General features: G+C 35.7%; 1 protein-coding gene across 3 annotated transcripts in view; it reads left to right on the forward strand.

Annotated features, from left to right (window-relative positions):
• The window catches only part of LOC135711273 (motile sperm domain-containing protein 2-like), an 85,841-nt gene that overhangs the window by 55,781 nt on the left and 9,701 nt on the right, over nt 1–20,359 (forward strand). For all 3 annotated transcript variants that reach the window (XM_065234077.1, XM_065234079.1, XM_065234078.1), the window contains one exon: nt 15,921–15,996. In XM_065234077.1, coding sequence (XP_065090149.1) covers nt 15,921–15,996 — 76 coding nt within the window. The remainder of the gene's footprint in view (nt 1–15,920; nt 15,997–20,359) is intronic.

A 20,359-nucleotide genomic window follows, 5' to 3' on the forward strand; every position in this document is an offset into this window, starting at 1 on the left:
CCAATAAATCTCTTTCACTTGAAAAACTTTTTCTTAGACAGAAGTCTTCTATCTATTGATTGATTTCCTATAATTAGGAGATTCTCATCCGCCATTTGGTGATTTTTCATTTAAATTGGACAGATGGAAAATTTTCAAATAAACCTGCTATTCCAGCAAACTTATTTCTGACAGATAAGGAATCAATTTTGACATACACCTTCTCGAAAATCGACCGATCAACAACAGAGGGATTTTCGAACATCTTAATTTATTTTCGAAGTGTGAAATTTAAGTGAATATTTACCAAATGGACACAGCCTAAGAAATCGTTTAAATACATTAAGGGAAGTGTTTTGGACAGACAATACTGCGAAATCCACGTTTAAATTTTGTTGTCCGAATACAGTCTATTATATGTTGTTTTCATTTTTGCGGTGTAGCACCGGTGTAGTGTAAGCAGGAATAAGCGTGAGTTTTCGACAGCTCAACATCATTTGTTTATAATCAATGGTGCATCCTATACACGAAACGAAAATCAATAATTTTTTTCATGTGTTTCACTTATACATTTTTGCCAAACCATCAGCCTTACACATTCCATAAGACAAACCACATAGGTCTTATAAGAATGCATAAAAGGTATGTGTGACCGCTTATACATTTCATTTGACACATGATCTTCATTAACTTTTTGCAAGGCGTCTGCTTATTAGTTGACTTATACATTTTATGCACACTTACAAAATATTACCGAACTCGGTTTGATTTCAACCGAGTTTTTATCTGCTGAACGCTCGGTAGTCTGTTCGGTTCAAAGAGGAATAACCAAACTGTCGTTAGTTCTTTTTGTTACTCACAATCTGTCAAAGTTACCGAAAATCTCGGTTGACGAAAAATAAATTTAAGCAGAAATAACCGAACATCGGTTTACTCAAGAATTACCGAACGCTGTCAAACAAACCGACCCACCTGTTGTAATTACAGAATTCGGTTCTCTTCGGTTTCCACTTCAAATCCTGCTTTGAATTTTGATTAAGGATGCGTGCTTCGAATTTTCATAAAGATAAAAACACCCGAAAAAAAAATTACAGTGAAATTTTCAGTGGAAACAATGCTCTAACATTAATATTTATTGTCGACAATAAAAATGATTGTTATAATGTTGTACCCTTCCGAAAACGGAAAAACTGCTACCTAGCTGTACAATGAAAGTACATAATAAAATTTTGTTTTTTATTGTATCTTTCATTTATTTTATTGTTAACATGATTCGATCACGAACAATAATGAACAACTCTATTACAATAAAAATTGTTGTTACATTAAATATTGGTGTGTTTTCATTGTGGGTTACTACACGAACAATAAAAATAAATCTGATTGAAGCATGCAGACTATGAGAGGGTCAGCAACACTGCCAATGTAATCAAGATAGGCGCTGCTCGTATGGCTCTTACTTTGACAGTTCGTTTGGCTCTATTCGTTGCCAAGTCAATTGAACGCCTACGACCAGATCGCATAGCGCATCATTCAACGAAGACAGCCCAATTAACCAATGCACGGAATGAAGTCACGATAAAATTTGACTTTTGAGCGGTGCCTTGTTTCCTAGGAGTGAACACGTGATGTAGTGCTCGTGTCTTTTTAGAAAAGGTCCTATCAACTATTATAAACAACTTGTTAGGCCCTTTTCTCACGAGCCGAAGAGCACCCACGCAAACCAAACCACTATCGGAAAGGGGAGAATTCACTCTACCCGATGGTGTTGTTGGTTTGCATGGGCGTACTTCAGGTTGCGTGAAAAATGTCTAACAAGTTTTGTGTACATAATTTGATGGTTCATTTTTGAATGTTACGCGAGTATTATTCATGTGTTCATTTTTGGTAAACACGGCACCGCTCAAACGTCAAATTTGTTCGTGCAGTTCATTCCGTGCATTGGTGTCAATAGATGCGACGTTATGTTTAACGTACATAACGAGAGTAAAGAATCGATTGTCGCGAGTGGGTCATTTCGGTTTCCAAGTCTAGCGACAATAGTCTGGCGGATAGAATCTCGGGAACCAATTAGAGCTGTCAAATAGCGGAACCAATCGACCAACAACAGAAAAGAGCACATCAGCTATTGCGAACAAAACTTTGGAAACTATTTTCTCGTGACTCAAGGCTCGCCTACGCAAACTAACACCTTCTTTGGGTTTGGGAGTTTTTTGTATCCGATGATTCCGGTAATTTGCGTTCAATTGGCGAGGAAAGAATAATTAACGTTTTATTTATAAAAATTGATAGTAAGGGAAATGGCTCTAATGTTGGCCTATGGATCTAAGATTGGCCCCATCGCTAAAAATCTGCTATTTATCAATTTTATCTAAATGAATACGTCATTTGGATGGTACTAATGGATATTTTTGGTCACTATTGAAATTTTAGTCGATTTAAGGCCATCGTTCGGACATTTTGAGCCGTTTGTCTGTGATTTGGGTGGTTTTCCAGGAAACGTCCCGAAAATCCTGTGAAGGAAAGCGAATATCGGGAAACAAATTCCGTCCGATTGTAGCCAAGGATTTTGTTTTCCTAGTGGGGTAAAATTTGGGTGGAAAAGTGCATTCAACTTCAAGTGGTGTGCTTTTTCCGGGAAAATGGCATTTCCACCCAAAGAGAATATGCACGTGAGTGTATATGTGCGCGCAAGGAAATGCAATCTTGCGCCTATGTTTTCCCGGGAATTTCCCAAGAAAGTATACCATATTTTTATACCAGGACATTCTGCAGACTATGCACAACATGATGGTATACATAAACATATGATTTTCGAAAATTTGTAGCATGGTTTTTCAATTTCCAAACCATGCGCCAAACATTCTCGCTGTAAATTCGTCACGGACATAGTAAAGAAGCAATCAGCAATTACGCATTTGTTTTACCACACGCTAACTCTAAAGTACCCATTAATGAGTAAAATTTGACTCATTTTGAAGAAAAGTGGCTTAACTCATGAAATGAGTAAAAGCGACTTTACTCATTAATGAGTATTCGAATAATACTTCATAAAATGGGTAGTTTTTAATCATCTTGTTTTTTTCTGTAAATGAGTAAAAAGTAACCGTTTTATTGATTGTTTTTTTATTTGCTTCATTGGGCTGGCTGCCATCAAATATAAGCACTGAGAAATATAAGGGATTTGAACATTTGTAAAAGCTAAAATCATTAAAACACTTCATAGTCTTTATTAAACATAATCACATAGCTAATCATAAACACTAGAATTAACCGATGTACTGGAATATGCGAGTGTTGCAGTAAGTTGTAGACATTATTGTAATTTTTGTAGGGTAAAGAAGTTGCCTCTATTCGTTCCAAATGTACAATCGGATTTGAATTCCTGGGCATATAACCATCGTTTTATTCTCCGAACCCGCTATTAATCTGCTAACCTGAAACGGGACCGTCGGTTTTTAGAATACATACCTAAATTTAATCATAATTACATTCTTCGTAGCAATCGGGTCTTGAAAGCACACAGAAATGCCGTGCTGATCTTCTCTCGGATCTTCCCCAACACTTAGGTTTGCGGTTTGACTCTTATGGAAATAATGGAACTACCCGATCACCCTTTTAACCAGAATCAACACCGGCCGGAAAGAATCTGCTGCCTCCGCCGCATATTTTTTTTGAAACGCGGTATTTATCGCTCGAATTCCGATCAATTTGCAGGACATAGCACACGCGAAATCCGTTAACTTTCAAAACACTTTGCTCTTCCATTTCACCAAACCCTTTTTTACCCATTTTTATTGCAAGAAGATAATTTTAAAATGATTAAAAATTACCCGCTTTTCATTTTTTGAAAATACCCATTTTTTGACAGTTTGGAATAATAGCATAAAATGAGTCAAATTTACGCATTTAATGGGTCATTCAAGTTAGCGTGCACGTTGCCACATTTTCTTGTTCGTAGGTCCACGAGTCCTTTTTCGCTAGTTCGCTCATCATATCAAATTGATCAGGAATTCTTCCGAATGTCAAAAATTATATCGAAGACCTACGACGGATCCGAAATTGAAATTGAGATCTCCATATATTCTTTCATCATATCAAACTGAACAGGAGTTCTTCAAAATCTTATCTTATCTATCGAAGACCTACGACTTATCGGGAATTGAAATCGAATCCTGCATATTCCCTCATCACATCAAATTGATCTTTAATTCTTCCGAATAATCAGAAATTATATATAAAACGTATGACTAATCAGAAATTGAAAATGAGTTCTCCATATATTCCACCAACACATCAAATTGATCATAAATCCTTCTGTAGACATTCGGGCAGTTAGAATATATTTCAAAATACAAGGATGGTCAAAAATTCTTCCAAACTATCAGAAGTTATATGGAAACCCTTCGATTGATTGCAAATTGAAATCAAATTCTCCATAAATTCCTTGATCATATCATATTGGAATTATCAGGAATTATTCCGAATAATAAGAAATTATATCGGAAAATGAAATCGAGTTCTCCATATGTTCCCTCATCACATCAAATTGATCAGGATTTCTTCCAAATTATCAGAATTAATATCGAACACGTATGACTAATTGGAAATTGAAATTGAGTTCTCCATATATTCCATCAACATATCAAATTAATCAGAAATCCTTCTGATGAACTTCGGGCAGTTCGAATGTATTTCAAAATACAAGGATGATCAGGAATTATTTCGAAATTTCACCGAATTATCAGAAGTTATATGGAAACCCTATGACTGATTGGAAATTGAAATCGATTTCACCATAATGTGTACCCTATGTACCATATCAAAGTGTTCAGAAATTCTTCCGGATTATCAGAAATTATATTGAAGGTCTTCGACTAATAGAAAAATTGCAACCAAGTTTCCATATATATCTCAATCAAATCAGGTTGATCAGGAATTCTTTCGAATTACCAGAAATTATAAAAAAAAACTTCCTGATCAGAAATTGAAATCGAGTTGTCCTTATGCCCTTACCATATCAAATTGATCAGGAATTCTTTCGTGTGACCAAAAATTGTATCGAATACCTACGAATGGTGGGAAATTGAAATCGAGTTTTATCGGGACATCTTCCGAATTATCAGAAATTATATCGAAGATCTACGACTGATCGGAAATTGAAATCGAATGATCCATATACACCCTAGCAAAGTGATAATGAATTCTTCCGAATTATCAGAAATCATATTCAGGGCCTTCGACTTATAGAAGAATTGTCATCGATTTTTCCATATAGGTATATCTTTATCATATCAGGTTGATCGGCTATACTTCCGAATTATCAGAAATTATATCGAACACGTACGGCTAATTGGTAATTAAAATTGAGTTCCCCAAATATTCCCTCATCATATCAGATTTATGAGGAATTCTTCCGAATCAGCAGAAATTATAAAAAAGACCAATTACTGATCGGAAATTGAATTCGAGGTCATTGAATATTTCCTCATCATATCAAAGTGATCAGGAATTCTTCCGAATTATCAGAAATTAAATCGAAAATCTACGACTGATCGGAAATTGAAATCAATTCTCCGTACATTCATCACATCAAATTGATCAGGAATTCTTGCGAATTATCAGAAATTATACCTAACACGTATGACTAATCGGAAATTGAAATTGAGTTCTCCATATATTCCATCAATATATCAAATTGATCATAAATCCTTCTGAAGACATTCGGGAAGTTAGACTGATTTTAAAAATACAAGGATGGTCAAGAATTATTTTGAAATTCTTCCAAATTATCAGAAGTTATATGGAATCGCTACGGCTGATTGGAAATTGAAATCGCATTTTCCATTAATTCCCTCATCATATCATATTGATCAGAATTGTTTACGAATTATCAGAAATTGCCACTGATTGGAAATTGAAATCGAGTTCTCCATATATTCCATCATCACATCAATTAATCAGGAATTCTCCCGAATTATAAGAAATTACATCGAAGACCTACAACTGACGGGAAATTGAAATTGAGTTCTCCATATATTCCATCAACATATCAAATTGATCAGAAATCCTTCTGAAAATCTTCGGGCAGTTAGAATGTATTTCAAAATTCAACGATAGTCAGGAAATATTTCGAAATTCTTCCGAATTATCAGAAGTTAGTTGGAAGCTTTACGGCTGATCAGAAATTGGTATCGAGTTCTCCGTATATTTTCTTATCATGTTTAATTGAGCATAAATTCATCTGAAGATCTTTTCAGTTGGAATGTATTTCAAAATATAAGATCTTAGGAATAATGTCGAGACCTTCAAATGACCAAAAAATGAATCTACATCGTTTGAATAGTATCCCACCATATAAGAATGATCAGGAATTATTCCAAATTTTCGCATCATATAAAATTCTTTCGAATCATCAGAAATTATATAGAAGCCTTACGGCTGATCAGAATTTTTTTCTCCGAAACACTTTTTATTGTAATTCTGGTTTATTGTAAGAATTTCAATCACATGAATAGTGCATCGCAATTTCATAAAAATAATAATTAGGAAGTCATTATCCAATCTTAATCTAAAGAATTTGAGCGTGTGTGGGTGAAAACAAATATAGCAGGTGAAACTTTTATATTCGCCACAGATTATGATTGTAATATTTCTATTGAAATATTCTTCCAAATAGCCGAATAAATAGTATCTTAATTTCCTCCTGAAATTAAAATACATATCTATGGCATTTTCAATCAACGCATGCTGATTTCATTCATTTCTGATTCAGAAAATGAGAGCATTCTGCTCGCAGTCATTGGTGTAAATGAGACATTGCAGTTTATTAAAAAAAAATGTTTTCTTAGGACTAAACCAAATAAATCAAGTAAAAATCAACAGAATTGCTTTCAAGATTTTTTACTTAGTCTAGTCACACGATAAAAGCGCAAGAGGTGATGTCTATATAAAACACATATGTCATGGTATATAAATGATTAGCGCAACTTCATTATATTTATAACGCAACCTACTAATTTGGGCATGTTGTAAATAAATTTCATCCTTCCAACGAATGGATTTTTTTTTATGTTTCCATCATCAATTAACAAAAGTTATTATTCTGGGGTATTTAATTGTGCGAAAAAAGGGCATAAAATGAAATCTCATACTCCCAATGCAGATGCAATTTTTTGGTGAATCTTTACATTCTACTTTCAAAAAACTCATGGGCTCTTTAGAAAAAGCTTGATACTGTTAATAGAGTTGTACACCATATTCTTGATAAAATTCCCAATTTTTGCAAACTTTTTTTTTTTTTTGGGAAAAAATAGAATGTCAACGTATTTTTAGTTATCTTACGTTTCTCTTCTACACACCATACTTGGGATGATAAAACATGAATAAAATGTATTCGAAAAACAAGAACATTACTTGTATCATATAATGAAGTTATAATTCGGTATTGCAACTCTTAATTACCTGTTTATAACACATTTATAACTGATGCCACTGAAATATAACTTATTACTTTCATATTTTAAATAAGTTATATTTAAGATGTATTCATATTTGCTCACGTTTCTAAAACTGACATACGAAAAGATGTTGTTTATAAGGCTAGCAAGTTTTCACCAAGTTTTTTTTTTATAAATATGTTGTAAACCGATAATTGAGACATTCAATACCGAATTATAACTTCAAGATAAACAGCATGTCAGAAAGGTTGAATACTTCACAAAAACAATACAACGGGTATAAAACAAGACGTTTTGCATTAATATAGAACTTATTCACCACTGGGATTTGTTTTATTTGTCAAGAACGATGTTGCAAGTGATACTTGGGAACGGACCGTCAGACAATTGTAAGATACTGCGAGAAAAAAATCTAATTCATTTCAAGTCCTGTCAAGAGTTCCTCAGGGCTCGCACTTGGGACCTCTTCTTTTCATTTTGTACGTTAACGATATCTCTCTTATTTTGAAAAAGCTCAAAGTGCTTATTCATGCTGATGAAGTACATGTTTTTTTTGACGTGGTGTTGTAAAAGTTTGTTTGATAAAATAAATAATATATAAAATAAAAGATTTACCAGTTTTTCTAGATTCTAAATTAGTATTTGTGGATCATTATAACACAATAATTCTTAGAGCAGGCAATTCATATTTATTTTATAAAGCAATTTTATTTTATAAAGCGTTTTGGTTTCCACTTTACACCTTACACAATTGAACGAATAGAGTCAATCCAAAAGTAGTTTTTATTATATGAGTTAATTGGGATGGACAGCATTTCTTCTCCCATCTTATGAAGCATGTTGCTTGTTAATCAACATTCAGGTATTGAAAGAGTATCGTCTCTTGGTCTCTTCCGTAAACAATATAGCTTAGCAACGCATTGACTCAGGTTATTTATTATCAAGACTTAATTTTTATGCACCGTTTCGAAAATTGCGTAATAGCCATTTGTTCGCGGTACATCGCCACCGGCACTAGCTAAGCGAAATATGGACCGATAAGTCAGATGATATCTATATATAATGAAAACTGTGAAATGATAGTCCTAAATATGTCACCGCTAAAAATGAAAAATAATTCCAAGCACTGCGAAATCATAGATCATAAGTAATGATATTATAATGTAATCTACGCTTTTGATTAACGACTAACTAAATAAATAAATTGATAAATTGATATAATATTTCCTTATCAAATCGAAATTATTAAAAATTCTTATGAAGATCTTCGGTCAGTAAGAATGCATTTCAAAATATAAGAATCACATGATTAAACATTAAAAATAATTCCATTGAATATTCTCTCATCATATGAGGTTGATTAGGAATACTTTCGAACTATCAAAAATTATATCGAAGACCTTGGACTAATAAAAAAATTGAAATCGAGTTCTCCATATATTTCTTTATCATATAAAAAAAATCCTCGGTTTGTTTCCGCCGATTTTCTTTTGCGTACCGAGTACCAATGCTACCGTCACCAGGGAGATAGTTTCCATACCTGGACCCTACATATCGGCCCATCGGTCAGAAATTTAAATAAAATCCTTTGAATATTCGAAGTTTTGCTACATTCTATCTGACCGACGATCATCATAATAATTACTGATCACTTTGATATGATGAGCGAATATATGGAGAATCAATTTCAATTTCCTGTAAGTCGTAAGTCTTCGATATAAATTCTGATAAATTGGAGGAATTACTGATCAACCTCATATGGGACGATAATATTCAAAAGATTGAATTTCATTTTAAGATCATTTGAAAGACTTCGACTAACCATCTTTATATTTTGAAGATACATTCTAACTGACCGAAGATCTTCGGAAGATGACTTGATATGAGAAGCGAATATATGGAGAACACAATATAAATTTTTCTATAATTTGGAAGTCCTCGAAATAATTTCTTATAATTCGGAAGAATTCCTAACCAATCTCATATGATGTAAGAATATTCAAATGGGTTTATTTCAAGATCATTTGAAGATCGTCTACATGGCTCCTGATCAATGCTAAATTTTGAAAATACATTCTTACAGACCAAAGATAATCAGAAGGACTCCCGATCACTCTGATATGACCAGGGAATATATGGAACGCTCGATTTCAATCTCCGATCGTAGGTCTTCGTATCATTTATGATAATTCGAATGAATTATTTATCAAACTGACATTGTTGGATAGTATTTAACGGGTTTAAAACAAATTTTTGATTATTTGAAAGTCTTCTATATGATTCCTGATCATTATTACATTTTGTAACGAACTGACCAACTGACAATTTTTATTCAATTTGATGGAAAAAGGATGTATATGGAGAGCTCGATTTCAATTCTTCTTTTAATCGAAGGCCTTCGGTATAATATATGATAATTCGGAAGAATTCCTGATCACTTTGATATGATGAAGGAATATATGGAAAACTCGATTTGGATTTCCGATCAGTCGTAAGCCTTTGATATAATGTATGATAATTTGGAAGAATTCATTGTCAAGTTGATATGGTCATGGAATAAGGAGAACGCGATTTCAATATCTGGTCAGAAATAGTTTTTTTTTTTAAATAATTTCTGATAATTCGAAAGAATTCCTGATCAACCTGATTTGATTGAGATATATATGGAAACTTGGTTGCAATTGTTCTATAAGTCGAAGTCCTTCAATATAATTTCTAATAATCCGGAAGAATTCCTGATCACTTTGATATGATGAGGAAATATTCAAAGACCTCGAATTCAATTTCCGATCAGTAATTGGTCTTTTTTATAATTTCTGCTGATTCGGAAGAATTCCTTATAAATCTGATATGATGAGGGAATATTTGGGGAACTCAATTTTAATTACCAATTAGCCGTATGTGTTCGATATAATTTCTGATAATTCGGAAGTATAGCCGATCAACCTGATATGATAAAGATATACCTATATGGAAAAATCGATGACAATTCTTCTATAAGTCGAAGGCCCTGAATATGATTTCTGATAATTCGGAAGAATTCATTATCACTTTGCTAGGGTGTATATGGATCATTCGATTTCAATTTCCGATCAGTCGTAGATCTTCGATATAATTTCTGATAATTCGGAAGATGTCCCGATAAAACTCGATTTCAATTTCCCACCATTCGTAGGTATTCGATACAATTTTTGGTCACACGAAAGAATTCCTGATCAATTTGATATGGTAAGGGCATAAGGACAACTCGATTTCAATTTCTGATCAGGAAGTTTTTTTTTATAATTTCTGGTAATTCGAAAGAATTCCTGATCAACCTGATTTGATTGAGATATATATGGAAACTTGGTTGCAATTTTTCTATTAGTCGAAGACCTTCAATATAATTTCTGATAATCCGGAAGAATTTCTGAACACTTTGATATGGTACATAGGGTACACATTATGGTGAAATCGATTTCAATTTCCAATCAGTCATAGGGTTTCCATATAACTTCTGATAATTCGGTGAAATTTCGAAATAATTCCTGATCATCCTTGTATTTTGAAATACATTCGAACTGCCCGAAGTTCATCAGAAGGATTTCTGATTAATTTGATATGTTGATGGAATATATGGAGAACTCAATTTCAATTTCCAATTAGTCATACGTGTTCGATATTAATTCTGATAATTTGGAAGAAATCCTGATCAATTTGATGTGATGAGGGAACATATGGAGAACTCGATTTCATTTTCCGATATAATTTCTTATTATTCGGAATAATTCCTGATAATTCCAATATGATATGATCAAGGAATTTATGGAGAATTTGATTTCAATTTGCAATCAATCGAAGGGTTTCCATATAACTTCTGATAGTTTGGAAGAATTTTTGACCATCCTTGTATTTTGAAATATATTCTAACTGCCCGAATGTCTACAGAAGGATTTATGATCAATTTGATGTGTTGGTGGAATATATGGAGAACTCATTTTCAATTTCTGATTAGTCATACGTTTTATATATAATTTCTGATTATTCGGAAGAATTAAAGATCAATTTGATGTGATGAGGGAATATGCAGGATTCGATTTCAATTCCCGATAAGTCGTAGGTCTTCGATAGATAAGATAAGATTTTGAAGAACTCCTGTTCAGTTTGATATGATGAAAGAATATATGGAGATCTCAATTTCAATTTCGGATCCGTCGTAGGTCTTCGATATAATTTTTGACATTCGGAAGAATTCCTGATCAATTTGATATGATGAGCGAACTAGCGAAAAAGGACTCGTGGACCTACGAACAAGAAAATGTGGCAACGTGCACGCTAACTTGAATGACCCATTAAATGCGTAAATTTGACTCATTTTATGCTATTATTCCAAACTGTCAAAAAATGGGTATTTTCAAAAAATGAAAAGCGGGTAATTTTTAATCATTTTAAAATTATCTTCTTGCAATAAAAATGGGTAAAAAAGGGTTTGGTGAAATGGAAGAGCAAAGTGTTTTGAAAGTTAACGGATTTCGCGTGTGCTATGTCCTGCAAATTGATCGGAATTCGAGCGATAAATACCGCGTTTCAAAAAAAATATGCGGCGGAGGCAGCAGATTCTTTCCGGCCGGTGTTGATTCTGGTTAAAAGGGTGATCGGGTAGTTCCATTATTTCCATAAGAGTCAAACCGCAAACCTAAGTGTTGGGGAAGATCCGAGAGAAGATCAGCACGGCATTTCTGTGTGCTTTCAAGACCCGATTGCTACGAAGAATGTAATTATGATTAAATTTAGGTATGTATTCTAAAAACCGACGGTCCCGTTTCAGGTTAGCAGATTAATAGCGGGTTCGGAGAATAAAACGATGGTTATATGCCCAGGAATTCAAATCCGATTGTACATTTGGAACGAATAGAGGCAACTTCTTTACCCTACAAAAATTACAATAATGTCTACAACTTACTGCAACACTCGCATATTCCAGTACATCGGTTAATTCTAGTGTTTATGATTAGCTATGTGATTATGTTTAATAAAGACTATGAAGTGTTTTAATGATTTTAGCTTTTACAAATGTTCAAATCCCTTATATTTCTCAGTGCTTATATTTGATGGCAGCCAGCCCAATGAAGCAAATAAAAAAACAATCAATAAAACGGTTACTTTTTACTCATTTACAGAAAAAAACAAGATGATTAAAAACTACCCATTTTATGAAGTATTATTCGAATACTCATTAATGAGTAAAGTCGCTTTTACTCATTTCATGAGTTAAGCCACTTTTCTTCAAAATGAGTCAAATTTTACTCATTAATGGGTACTTTAGAGTTAGCGTGTGGTAAAACAAATGCGTAATTGCTGATTGCTTCTTTACTATGTCCGTGACGAATTTACAGCGAGAATGTTTGGCGCATGGTTTGGAAATTGAAAAACCATGCTACAAATTTTCGAAAATCATATGTTTATGTATACCATCATGTTGTGCATAGTCTGCAGAATGTCCTGGTATAAAAATATGGTATACTTTCTTGGGAAATTCCCGGGAAAACATAGGCGCAAGATTGCATTTCCTTGCGCGCACATATACACTCACGTGCATATTCTCTTTGGGTGGAAATGCCATTTTCCCGGAAAAAGCACACCACTTGAAGTTGAATGCACTTTTCCACCCAAATTTTACCCCACTAGGAAAACAAAATCCTTGGCTACAATCGGACGGAATTTGTTTCCCGATATTCGCTTTCCTTCACAGGATTTTCGGGACGTTTCCTGGAAAACCACCCAAATCACAGACAAACGGCTCAAAATGTCCGAACGATGGCCTTAAACGTCACCTGCAGGCCTGTTCTGCGAGTAGTATGACTCTCTGTCGCTAGTAGGGTGACGGTGGTCGCCTCGGGTGAGGTGACTCTTCATTGATTGCACGGAGAGTCGCCCCACTAGTGAGTGACTTTTGTTGACTCATTGGTGGTGGAGATTCGCACGACTCGCGGAATAGGTCAGATAGAAAGATTTGCATTTATTAAAGATTTTGAAAAGCTAAGAAGTCAAAATGGTGTTGACAAAATCTAACGGGTAATGACGATATAAATATATATATATATATATAAATATACACACATTAAATGCAAAGGGGAGGGATGGGACCACCAGGGCACCGGATTGAAGCGATTTGGATGGGGAGAGTGGAATTGCCAACTCCTTGTCATTAACATTTCGTGAATTGACGGCGGGCTCTTCTCCCCACTCATTGGGACGTTCCCTCGTATGATGGCTTGTTCTACATCGGGTTGTAGGATTTTATCATTGGAAGGCGACTCTCCTGATCCCGCGGATTACGCGTAAGTGTATCTGCTTACGGGTCCGCCCCTCCGTTTTTGGCCCTTCTTACAATGGTAAATTGAATACAACCAGGTATCGTACTTGATCAAGTCATACTTGGAGGATGATCCACTGTCTAATGGCTGTGCCTTGCAACAATGAGTGGTATCCTTTACAATACATACACATACATATTCGGTTCAGTTTACCGAGTTTCTCGGTTTTCGCGTAGCGAATTCGTAAATGTCGATACTTTACCGTACTTTTTGGTTCAGTCTTCATTTCTATCTGTCAAATTTATACTATTTTACCGAAATTTGGGTCTGCTTCGATAAATACGTCTGAAAAAATGTTTTTAAACCATTTATTCGGTTTCTCGTTGGTAACCGAAGAGATTCGGTAGAAAATTAAACCGAGTTCGGTACTATTTTCTAAGTGTGTGAATAATCAACAATAGAAATTTGCCAAAAGGTATAAGGAGATTTCTATCCGTGTATATCTATAGCCTATAAATTATTTCGGTGTATGGCAGTGTAGCACCGGTGTAGCTACACCGCAAAAACGAAAACGACATTAGATTTTCGATTTACCCCTTGCATGTGCCTCCCGGTAAGACGTAGTCCACGTCAAACACTCATAAAATTCGACACATTTTTATCGGCGAATTTCCATGTAAAATTCCACATGATTTTCATGTGTCCACATATAAACAGAATCCACTCAGAAGTATATATGAAATGTATGAGTCAAATGAATAGTATGTGCACAGACAAACAGACATAACACTCGGAAGATGTTCATCGAACAAGCATTTAACGGTCAATTTAAAAGTATCGTAGTTGGTAGTACCGCCACCTGTGGCGCGTATAGTCAATTCCCTTGAGTTTGACGTTTACACACTACCGCCATCTGTTCAGCGTACTACCTACCACAGTGTACTCAACAGATGGCGGTCATGTTTTAGCGACGATGTTTTACATTGAGAAATATTCAATGTGTTTTGTCTGTTTGTCTGTGGTATGTGTGTGGTTTCACATGAATTTTATGTCTACACATGAGAACTATGCTACCCATAATCGCATATCAGTCCCATCTTTGCTTGATTTCCTATCCATATGGGACTGATATCCGATTATAGGCAGTATGGCGATGGTGATCGATATATCATTTGTTTATCACATTGCAAAAATTCATGTGTGGGACACACAAAAATTATCATTGAATTTTTATTAGTGAACATTACCGAACAGGGAAACCGCGATTGTGTGTCTTGATTACATAACATTGGGCCATATGAATAAAAAGAGTTTACTTTCCCGTGCTTTTCTTACGGGAAAAGTAAAGTAAACGCTTACGACCTATTTTACGACCTTCCGTGTATTCCTTGCCTCCGTTAAAATCCCTTGTTTGCAATCTGCTTGTACGAAACTTTTTCTTGTTTGGGAATCCATGAAATGACAATGCAGGACAGCTGTCATTTGATGCATCAAGCCGTAAACAGGCGCAAAGAAGAAAAATAAAACAATCCATATCGTCATCAAGCAGTCTGGGGGTGAAAAATTCAAAAGTATCATCAACAGTAAGCTGTGATTTTTTTTTCGGTTTGAGGGAATAAAAAGTTGAAAAAATAATTTTCATCCGTGAATTTCGATCGTAAACGATTAATTTCATGAAGTATTAATGGGCTATACGAAAATAATAACATAAACCGGTGAAAAAAGCGTGTGTTTTTACAGTTTTTGTTGAAGTGTTTGTACATTCGGAATTGCCGATCGATTTTTACCTTTTCGCGAAGCGAAATTTTATTGCTCACTCTTTTTTGTTGTCACTTTTTAATTGTGCATCTGTGTGTGCGGCGGAATCTGTAGTTTTAGTATTTAATATACCTAACGTGAAAATCTACGTGACCTGTTCCTTCGTCACAACAGCTTGAAGCTATTTTTATCCTACGAAACAATATAAAATCAACATCCCAACCTAAGGTAAATTTTGTTCCGTGGTGCGGTAGAATACAGATATACGTAGCACCAATACTTGGTAAAATTTGCTTTCCTGCCGTTTGTCTAGATTTATGCCGGAAAATATTCCCTGAATTCTAGTGATGCTAGTTGACGAACTGAAATCAATTAATCAATTTAAAAGCTAACAACAATTTTCCTTTTTCCTTTCACCTCCACATAGGTTCACTTCGCTAACCTTAGTCCATCGGAGTCCGCTATGAACGAGCCATCCAACTCCAACTTCGAGAACACAGACGGTAAGTCATCTATATTTTATTTCCTATATGTAGGTATCCCATTTCAGTTTATCCGGTCTGGGCTGTTGCATCGTTCCTACCACTTTTACTTTCTGTGGGCTATTTAAATGAAAGGACAAAATCTCCTGTGCGATTTGAAACCCATCGACAACAGAGCAAAATGTATTCAAAACAATGACCTTAGCAAGTCGCAAGAGCAAGTTGAAATCTGATAACACACAGTGTACCTAGGACTGGAAGTTTTTGTTTAGCTTGCGCTCGTTAAGGTGATTTCCGATAACAACCACCGACTTGGTGTATAGGCCAAAGGTAATCGCTTGTGCTGTTAAGTCTTGGGAACGCGTTGTTTGCTTTGATTCTTTATGATGACTGCTAGCTAATCTCTCTAGGAAAATGAGCGTTGTCTGTGTATGAATGATCGTAAAAAAACAAATGATTGTGAGCTTTATCTAGAGAATGCATGGTAAAATAGAGTTTACGCATTATAATAAAATTTACAGTGACTTTAAAGGACTGTTTATGTTTGAAAGATGGATAAATAGGCGAAACCATCAAAAACTCACTTAAGCACTTTGACCATATGTTTAGTATTACTTCTGCGTGAAGTCAACGATTTACATAGTTGAAGATGCTAATTTCAAATAACATACTAAAGTGGTAATTTTTATACGATAGATGAGGAGATGAAAGTATAGAATTAATAGTTTCGTTAGAGTACGGCTGTGTAAAAATTGCATGTAGAGAGTAGAAAGCGAGCTAGGACAACTTTATGAAGGTACAAATCGGTTTTATCATCTCTCTTTACCAAACTCCCCCGTTGGAGAGGGATAGTGAGGGGTGTCCCCCCGCCATCAGTCTGTTTGTTTATTTGTTTATTTGTTATGTTTGCATCAACAGACTAGAAATAGTCCCAATGATGTCTTGTAAAAAAAAAGTACAGATTATACAGACTACATAAAGGGTGATACGGTCAAAATTTGGTCAAGGGAAAACGCGTGTAAATCGGTGAAATCGTTTATTTAAAAAATCAAATTAAATTTCTTTTTCAAGTTCAATTAGTATAAAATTCAGGAAAAATATTCAGTTAGGCTTCCGCTTTTCCAAATCCGAATTGCCGGGCCTTACGCTTGACCCCTGCCATCAGATTTTGTACAGCCACCTTGTCCACCTTCTTCGCCGCAGAAAGCCAGTTTGCCTTGAACTGCTGCTCGCCCTTATTGATATTGACCAAATTTTGACCGTATCACCCTTTATACCTACTACAGTTACTACAGTTACAAACGAAAATAACTAGGAAAGCATTGTCAAGTTACTAAAAATTTATAAGTCTTAAATTTTACACTTAGCTGTTGGGCATCAAGCGCCTTCGGTCAGCAAAAAAGGTAGAGAATCTTCGGCGAAGCATATTCCGTGTCAAGTGGAAATCGAACATCTTCCCTACTCGGTTGAACACTCGCTGCAAGCAGTAAATAGCGCTCCCTAAGCTATAATTAGTTCAAAGAAGTGGAAGTCTCAGCATATGACTGTTGCGTAGTGATCGAGGTTGAACATTAATGTTCACTTGTTGCAGAATTGCTTCGCAGTCGATTCTTCCTTGCAGAGTATCGGCGACGGTTAAGGCTCTGAAAACATCTCTTCGGATACGTAAAGGCTCGACATTGATCAATTGGCAGCGATTCTCGTAGCTTGGAAGACGAAGTGTGTATCTCCAAGGTAGCTTACGGAGCGCGAAGCGAAGAAAACGTCGTTGAACAGATTCAATTCGCTCGGCCCCATTATTGTAGTTCGGGCTCCAGACTGCAGAGCAGTATTCTAACGTAGATCGTACGAGAGAGCAATAGAGCGATTTCAAGCAGTAAATGTCTGTGAAGTTCTTGTAATCTTGAAGACAAAGCCAAGCGTTCTGGACGCTTTGTTGACGACATACGATATATGGTGTGAGTATGTCAGCTTTGAGTCTAGAAAAACGCCTAAGTCTTTCACGCAATGCACCCGTTCGATAGTCGTGCCTAGTAGTTTGTAGTTGAAAATAATCGGTTGTTTCTTGCGTGAGAAAGTGATAACTGTACACTTAGCTGGGTTGACCACCAGTCGGTTTAGACTACACCAGTCAGCAAAGATGTCAATCTGATTTTTGAGAGAACGGCAGTCGGCGAGTGAGCGAATGCGCAGAAAAACTTTCAGATCGTCTGCAAACGATAATCGTGGCTCTGTGATAACATGGTGAACGTCGTCGAAGTAAAGGAGAAATACCTATGGTCTCAGATGGCTACCCTGAGGTATACCGGACTTTGCGCAGAATGCTGAGCGACAAGTACCCAAAGTTACTGTCAGTTGGCGCTCCGTGAGGTATGAACGAAACCATCTCAAAATATTCCTAGCCTATCAAGCTTAGCGATCGCAATTTCGTGGTTCAGCTTATCGAAGGCTGCCGTAAGATCTGTGAAGATAACGTCCGTTTGGGTCCGCGCAATCAAACTGTCTGTGATGTAAGACGTTAAGCACAGCAGGTTCGTAGTTGTAGAACGCCCAGTTATGAATCCGTGTTGATCTGTACTTAGATATTGCTTGCAATGCGCATTTAGGGACTCTATGACTATGTTATTTGAAATTAGCATCTTCAACTATCACTACTTAAGTAATTATTTACCAAAACAAAGTAGTCACTAAAATCACCTTTTCACCTCCAATTTATATTGGTGGTGAAAAGGTGATTTTAGTGACTACTTTGTTTTGGAAAACAAAGACTTAAGTGAGTTTTTGGTGTAAAAAGTGGCGTTTTAGTGACTGCGAAGGAATTGCAATTGGAAAATCACATCACAATGATTAAATTGACTGCAGTGGTGCTTGGGTACTTGGGTAATCATAGTAAATTTATTGACAATTCTTTCAAGTTGAAATCAGTTGCAATGAAGCTTGCATGTTTTGTTATATCATCGATAAATATGGCGATCCAAAAAGCAGAACTGTGACTTGACCTCTGGACGAACGAATTTCAGGATGGGACTGATATGCGATTACTTTGCTTAATGGGACAAACTGACTTGATGTTGTTTTCACTTTTTTCATGATCAAAGTCCGTAGTTTTATCACGTAATATGTAAGGAGATGCCAATTGATAGTGGATAACGTTGTTATCTTAAAATTGATAAAAATCCATATGAGACTGATATGCGATTATATGCAGAATATTAAAGTACCACACTGCGAAAATCTTTTGTAAATGTCGATGATATGAGACTGACAGATACGAGCATCGCTTTTGAAATTTATTTCCATGTTTTATGTCACATCTGAATTCCAATGTTCGTTCTACAGAGGAACTTCAAAGGAGATATGCCTAGAGCTCCAAAGCAATTTTACGAAGAATTTCAATATAATTGAGAAAGTAGACAAGGTCCAATTCTAACAACTAATCAACATATTTTTTAAGGGAAAAAATCATTCCTCTTCATGGGGTAAACAATGTAAGATCCGGAGTGTTCCATTTCTTACATAAAAATAACTGTTATTAAAGTTGAAGTTGCTAATTTCAAATAACAGACTAAAGTGGTCATTTTTATAAGATAGATGAGGAGATGAAAGTATAGAGTTGATAGTTCCGTTAGCCGGCACCGGTGGTGTAGTGGAAAGCGTGACTGCTTTCCCACCCCAATGGGTATGGGTTCAATCCCAGCCGAGGTCGGTGGGATTTTTCTGAGGCATAAAAATCTCTGGTCACGTCTTCGGAAGGGAAGTAAAGGTGCACAGGTAAAAAGTGAGGCTACGAGACGCCAGTCTTTAAGGTGTGAGTCCTTATAAAGTCCACAAATGGCTGCCACCTAGGCTATACATGCACTTCCACTTCGAATGTTCAATTACACAAATATCGGAAATCGCTACTTCATGTATGCTGCAGTGCATCAAACGTGGAGTAACAATTTGAATGTTGCACGAAGTGGTTCCCGAAGTGGATGTCACAGCGATTCACCGTAAGATTACCGAACTGCCCAACAAGCTTATCTTTTGCCGAGATGATTGCCAAGCACTTGGCGGTGAAAATCTCGGCATTTGGTTTGCCTTAGTACTTTTAGTGTGTACGATTTCCCATCAGCGGAATCCGGTCGCGAACTAGCGTACTAAAGGGTGATACGGTCAAAATTTGGTCAAGGGAAAACGCGTGTAAATCGGTGAAATCGTTTATTTAAAAAATCAAATTAAATTTCTTTTTCAAGTTCAATTAGTATAAAATTCAGGAAAAATATTCAGTTAGGCTTCCGCTTTTCCAAATCCGAATTGCCGGGCCTTACGCTTGACCCCTGCCATCAGATTTTGTACAGCCACCTTGTCCACCTTCTTCGCCGCAGAAAGCCAGTTTGCCTTG

Source organism: Ochlerotatus camptorhynchus, unplaced genomic scaffold, assembly GCF_037179485.1.
Source record: "Ochlerotatus camptorhynchus isolate MF236.1 unplaced genomic scaffold, CSIRO-AGI_Acam_v1.1 ptg000429l, whole genome shotgun sequence".
NCBI classification, from domain to species: domain Eukaryota; kingdom Metazoa; phylum Arthropoda; class Insecta; order Diptera; family Culicidae; genus Ochlerotatus; species Ochlerotatus camptorhynchus.